Source organism: Egretta garzetta, unplaced genomic scaffold (assembly GCF_000687185.1).
Source record: "Egretta garzetta isolate BGI_Z169 unplaced genomic scaffold, ASM68718v1 scaffold471, whole genome shotgun sequence".
Taxonomy (NCBI): domain Eukaryota; kingdom Metazoa; phylum Chordata; class Aves; order Pelecaniformes; family Ardeidae; genus Egretta; species Egretta garzetta.
This window is the reverse complement of record NW_009258629.1, coordinates 1,484,031-1,491,015: the sequence shown is the minus strand read 5'-3', so window position 1 is coordinate 1,491,015 and position 6,985 is coordinate 1,484,031. Positions and strand designations below refer to the sequence as shown.

Genomic DNA, 6,985 nt, shown 5'->3' with positions numbered 1-6,985 from the left:
AACACTTTACAACAAAAAACTTATTTGCTTATTAAAAATAAACAACAGCTTTAAGTATACACACAATTACCTCTGAAGACCCTTTCAGCTAATCAGTGAGACAAATTTGAGTAGAAAATCCAAGATTTGAATCAACCCCTTGAACTACAGCTCTGTACTATTCTTTTTGTTATGTCTTATTTGCAGCTATTTTTTTTTTTTATACTTAGAGCTCTTGAGACTGAATTAAAGATATAATTAAAAACATATATTCTTGTTGCTTTGAAAAGCAACAGTCTTCAGGATTTTTAAGATAGTGTCCTAAAGTCTTTTACCTGGAGTGTATTTTAGATCTGCCATTAATCTATTAGAAACAGATTACCTCAAAGTTCTTCAGTGTCTTTCTCCAGAGCATTGGGTCTGAGGGTTCAAGCTGGAACACTCGCAGCATAACAAACAGCAGATGAATACAAAATGTCCCACGGCCACAGCTACAAGTCTACAGAAAAAGTATATGCTAAGGCTCTACTGAATTTATAATTACATAGATAATTTTTCCAGATCTAAGTGCGTCATAGAACATATACTATCCCAAGTAGTTTATGCAAAATATTTCTTATATAGGCATAAATATCTTCCTACATGGCCTTACAGAAAATGTGAATTCCCAAAATATTATTCAGGAATATACATGGAAAAGCAGACAATTATTACACCAGTTTTCAATTGGCTTTTTTTCGACATTTTAAAATTCTTTTTAAAATCAACTGAAGCTAAACTTCATCCTAGAATGAATTTACGCATATAATCATCCTATAACCATAACATGACAGCAAACTTAAACAAGATGCTGCTATTTACTCAAAAACCTAGATGTTCCCCAATGAAGCATCACATTAGTGCTATGAAAGTCTGTGAAAAGGACCTCACTATGGGTATTAATGAAATGATCACACCATTAAAGGAATTCTGTCATGTGCTTTTCATTTATATGTATCCCATGAATAGAGGAAATAAAATGTTTCAGAGAAAGAAACTAGGAAAATGAAGTGGCCAAATTTTAGGAAAACCCCTTAAGATATATAATTAAAAGCCACTTCTAGGAATGAGAAATATACAGGAAAATAGTGATTACATCCAGTCTAGAGTTTTGGGGTTTTTTTAAAAGAGAAATTTTAGACAAAACTAATATACTTGCTACATAATTGACAAAATACAAGCTGATCATTATACCACATGAGCACAGATTACAACTTTCAAACATCTCTCTATAGAACTGCTACCACTCGTTAGCAACCTGCTTGATCTAATTCGATTTTGAACAGTTTTCTAAGATTAACAATAAATTAATGAAAGCTACAGACAACACAAAAACATTCTCTACCTGAGGCCCAATAAACACTCTGTATTTATTATCAGGGCTGTCTCCTCCAATTAAGAAAGAGTTGGGTCCTATCTGCTGCAGCAAGTACAGCCTGGCTCGCATAACTTTGTTGACACGACGATTTGTTTCCTCAGGGCTGTATGGAGAGAAGCCATCTGGAGATGGGGCTCGTCGAGGTGGTGTTATTCGTCCACTCTGAAACTACGTAAGTGATTCCATCACAAGCATTCCCAGGACAACAGTAAGTTTAATTAAGTGTTGGTTGGGGTTTTTTCCCCCCTCCAAATGACAAAGAGTAAGAGAAACCTGAAACTACTACAATCTGCTTAGACTTACCATTGTAAAAGAATTCCAGAAAAATTGGAATTTTGCAACCGAAATTTTGTCTGACATTATGACAGAAAAGGAGTCTTTAAAATGTCTCAATTTTCAAGTCTTCATTAGTTGTCTTACATATTATTACTGAATTATCAAGTATAATTCAATCTGAAGATAATCATACTTGTGAATCAATACAAGAAATTATATAATAAAGTTATAATGCTAATATATTTAATAACTTAAGAAATCTTACCATCACAGTTTACAAAAGGGACTATACAGTCAATGAAGAAAAGTGTAAGAAATTCCAAAGAAAAGGAAAAAGGATACAGCTTCTTCTCCTTTGCATAATTAAAGCAACTTTCAGCTCAGGATGGTTTTTTTGTTTTTGTTTTGTTCCCCATGATCAAAAACTCAGTAGCCCAAACCTTTTATTAAAATTGTCATTTAAATAATTTGCATTTCTAACATTATGAGATACTCTGTCCAATTTCAAATTTTCTGCTTTGATTTATGTTCACTTTGAATTTTATGTTACGATGCATGTTGTAATTGGTTCATTGTCCATCAGTTAAGTAAAAGATAGCCTGAACTTCTAAGGTTTTTCATGTGAAAGGTTAATATAAAAAAAAAAAAATCAAGCAAAAAGGTATCAAAAGCTAAATTAGATAGCTTACTGGGTTGTTGTGGTTTTGTTTTGGTTTTGGGTTTTTTTAACCTTTCAATTTATCTTGTCAAGAGGAAAAGAGCTGTGCTGCAATGCTGTAACTTATGATTTTCATTCCTAGTTCAGAGGAATGGCAGTACATATTTTAACTTATTTTGGAAACCTTGTTTAGAGCAATGGGACAGTAAAAGCAATTAGATCTTATTCTTACTCCAGTTGCACAGTAGCAGTAGACAAGTGAACTGAAGCTTAACTGTGGGTGAGCATTTTTATAATAAGCAAACCCATTAGATACTATTGCTCAAAACGTTCTATTCCAGATCTTCTCAAATATAATGATCAAGATTTTAGTCTTTTAACAATGCACATACCTAAGTCTTCCCTATCTGTACATAAGAATCAGTTCTGGAACAGAGGATCACAGCACACCAGTAACACTTTTCTGCAGGAACCTTAATCCAGTCAACAATCCTATCCGCGATGGAATATACAAGCCTGGAGAACTGACATGCAAAACTACAGGAAAACACTCAAACTACTAGCACCTTGCTGTGCAAATCAAGCTAAGAGATCATACATGTCTTCATGACTGAGTATCTAAATTTCTTCATTTATTTCCTAGAAATTAAAATTGAAAGCAGAACTGAATTAAAAAGAAAACACACACCCAAGAGTAAAGAATAAAATCCCACATGAGAAACGTAACATGAGATAAGCTCTGAGTATCTTACTGAAATGATACCCAGTCGTAACCCCATTGTATCATCATTTTGCTCTACACAGAGAGGATTAACTGCCTCTATAAGCAAAAGATTGCAGAATATAGCCAAATTAAAAATTACATCACAGCTTGCAACTTACAGGCACTGGAGATACCCTTTTTCTTCTAACACCTGGTGATTCAGATTTAACCGTCCTAGAAGATGATGAAGAGGAGCTACTAGGAGAAGGACTACGTCTTCCTTTCTGTGTAGGTGAAGAAGCAGCACTTTGTCCTTCAGTTTGAGGTTCTAGAGAGAGTTTGTTCATTTCTGATCCATCTCCTTTCCCAGGGATAGGTTTTACCACCTTGCAGGAATTAAACCATTTGTTAGAATTACAAATTGATCATTTTGCACTAAAGCAAAACAAATTCATCAGAACTTGTTTTGCTAACATTATATAATTAAGCCATTATCCAGACACCCAAAGTTTGCATATTGCCTAGGTTCTAATAGGGGTTATCTTGTCAATTATACACAACTCCTGTCCATTTGTGCCACTTACTGCTTGTAGCAGCAACTGATTCGATTCTCAAAGTACTTCTGTAACTGTCAGTCATGATATCTCAAAGCACAGCAGTTCTCCATTTGGATAGGAGGAGCCAAAAGAATTCTTTTCTACAGGCATTGACTGCTTAAGAGCTATAATGTTGGATCCATCTGTTATATACAGAAAGAATCAGTTGAGAAACACTAGGGTTGATATTTCTACAACACAACACTTGTTGCAATGTAAAAATTACTTTAAACCTGGAGGCAATGCAACAAAATTAAGGGGTGCTGCACCCTATAAGAACCACACTTGGGTTTTCTGCCTGCCATACAAGTGAAACAGCTACAACCACATCTGGTATCTGAGCTAATCACCATGCGCGGTGCTGCACTACATGCATAGACACATGTGTGCTAGAAGAGCAGTACATACACTTTTAATACCGTGGTTTGTTGCATAAACACTGAATTTTGATGCTGAGGTATGGAATACTTCAAGACAACTTTCAGCTGCCTGCCTCTCAGACTGAGAGGAGTAAGGCCCTTGGGAACTGAATTAAAAGCAGTCACAGTGGGCAAATTCAGTTTTAGTTCTACATTTCTGCATGTCGTAGAGGCTTGACTCAAAGCTGGAAGGAAGCTCCAAGTAATGCTTCAGACAAACAGAGCAGACCTCTTAGAAAGTTGCAGAGGTCTCTGATACAGGCAAAAAAAATGGAAGGGGCTCTCCTGGTTATGGGTATGGGGAGGAAGAGACATGCAGACTCAGCACCCTTCTACCTGATGATTTGGACTGCATCCACAAGATCAAATGCTTTTTTAAACTGAAGCATTTAACTCATCCAACTGAAGCTATTCTGCTATCCAGAAATGCATTACAGTTTCAGCAGGCCACAGAGAGAAGACAACAATGAGGAGGTTGTTGTCTAGCAGTTAGGCACTGCCTAAAAGAAGAAAAATCTGCATTTACAGCCTTGATCCAAGCACAGTTCATTTTGCTTTAAGAAGTCATCCTATTTAATCTATTGCAAACCTGAACTTTTCAGAAACCTTTGCTGCTATTGTTTTTAAATACACTGCTATCTGATTATGAAAGTGAACAGGTTAAAGGAGAAATATAAAAAGCAGTGCAGCCTTTTCTTTTTTCTTCCTACTGACTACTGTAATGCTTTTTCTTTCCTGGAAGGTCAGAACGAAAATTTATGTGACTATGGACAAGTTACAGTTAACAGCTGCTAGTGCTTGAAAACATTTAAAATGTAAAATGGTAGTAACCAGGAAATCAGAGCATCAAAAGTTGTATTGAAGAGCCCAGAAACCTCCAGGGCAGTGGGCTGAGCACAGAAACAATTTCAAGCTACACAGTAACCAAGATGCATTTAAAAATTTTTGAACTGAGAACTGTTTTGTGTTATTTGACCTGTTGAAGTAATGCTTTTTTGGTGCACTTATTATTTTCAATGTTCTTCCTCATTACAGAAAGTTACCAACAGAACCCTCTTTCTTCTGTTCTAGAAAAGCTGCCCCCAAACACTTGTTTACTGCATTGGATGATCTTAAGGTTAAATTAGCACTCACGTCAAGGGGGACATGGGAATCACATCGACCAATGCAACTACACTTACAGGTAACTAATGACTATTAATTAACCAGCATTATACTGAATAGAATTGTAACTATGCTTGAAAAGTTTCATGTTTGATCTGCCTGCAATTTCTTAAAACCACTTCTGAGTCATTTATAGAAAAGCATTACCCAACAGCTAATAGAATACTCTGGCACACAAAGTTTAGCAGAGTTGAGACTTGTGTAAAGAAGTTACTCAGCTTTGTTCTTTTCTAGTTCTAGTAAGATTGCAGTTTTTCATCTAGCAGAAGTTACATACACTTCTGTTATAATACATAGAAAATGTTAACGTTTTCAAATTAAGGAAAAGTGAAGTCGTAAAAACCCTAAGAATCAAGGGAGTACACAAAGCACTATAGTACTGGTTTGCACTCAAACTTTTTACTTAATGAACAGGAGCTACTTTTGTTGCTGACGTTAGAGGGCAGTGTTGTCACAGTATTATTTTATACTACACACAGCAGCAGCACAGCTATATGCCCTTTTCTTAAAGCTTGATAAATGTGTACATTTCAGAAAGTCTGCCACAGTTTCCTGTTAAACAGCTTATAAAAAAAATGAACAGGAAGACCATAATGAAAAGTATGCAAGTTGTTAAGAAAAACAGGTTTCTAACAGAAAGAAATTGAAGGTATTTTTCTTTGTAATAGCTGTTACAGATACTGCCCTTCCATCAGTGCCACTTACCACAGGGCCTCTCCTGCTTCTTCTTTCCAGCCATTCATGCTTCCAGGCTGGCATACACGTTGCCTTGAGTTTCTCCCTGATCATGCGCTCTTCTGGGCGGTCATCCATCTTCTGCAACCCCCTGAGGGTTTCTTTATTCTCCATGTCACGACTACAGCAAAGAAAAAAACAAGTAATAAACCCAATTAATTTTAGTTGAAGTATAATGCCAAAACATTCTTAAAGTTGGTGCCATCCTATTCTCCCTCTCCTTACAACAGCTGTTAAAACATTACTTCCAACTGACTGCAGCAAACCTTTTAAAATTGGGACTAATTTGCTAGTCTGCCATTTACAGCATACCTGTTTTGAGGGTTACTTCTTTAAAATGTGTGTACCGCTTGTAACACTGGACACCCAGTAAAAAGGAAGGTCTTGGCAAACATTAAGCCAATACAAAAATTACCCTCTATGTCATGTCATTCACCAAAGGTTTCACAAGTTTTGTGATGGTCTATGCATTCCTTGGCAATTCAAAGCTTGCAATATCTATTTTAAAACAATTTACAAAATTAATATAAATTAATGGTGAAAATTTTCCATCTTCATAGGATGCACCAGCATGAAACTATGTATGTAGTGCTTCTTCCCATACATGAACTCTTCCTCAAAAAAGAGGACTTGTAAACTAGTACATGGTAAGTATGTTTAAACTAGACACCGAAGTCATGAAAGTAAGACTAGTGGCCTTGAGAATTGCTTTCTGAGTGATTGATAACTTCAAAGCTCTCTAAGTCAACTATAATTATAGCAAAATTCTGGGCTTATAGTTCTTTGATTTACAGCAAAATAGTTGCTTGTGATTGCTGGCAACAACAAAAAAGCAAAAAATACTGTCAGACACTGAAAAACAAATATGAACGGTCTGGAAGATTTCCTGATTCTGGTGAGCTATCTGCTAAATCACCAAGAAAACCACATGATCCCCACCCATCTTCTTGAAGTTAGCCGTCTTTAAAAATAAGCTAGCTTGATTAAGCCAGCTCTCAGAATGAAATTTTATTTGAAGAATAAAAATCACAACTTAAA

General features: G+C 35.9%; 1 protein-coding gene across 1 annotated transcript in view; it reads right to left on the bottom strand.

Moving 5' to 3' along the window:
- MAP3K1 (mitogen-activated protein kinase kinase kinase 1) overlaps positions 1–6,985 on the bottom strand; it is a 49,044-nt gene that overhangs the window by 17,555 nt on the left and 24,504 nt on the right. Inside the window, exons 2-5 of the mRNA XM_009648280.2 lie at positions 5,918–6,068; positions 3,213–3,419; positions 1,364–1,564; positions 362–478 (exon numbers count right to left, since the gene is read on the bottom strand). Of these exons, the coding sequence (XP_009646575.2) occupies positions 362–478; positions 1,364–1,564; positions 3,213–3,419; positions 5,918–6,068 (676 nt within the window). The remainder of the gene's footprint in view (positions 1–361; positions 479–1,363; positions 1,565–3,212; positions 3,420–5,917; positions 6,069–6,985) is intronic.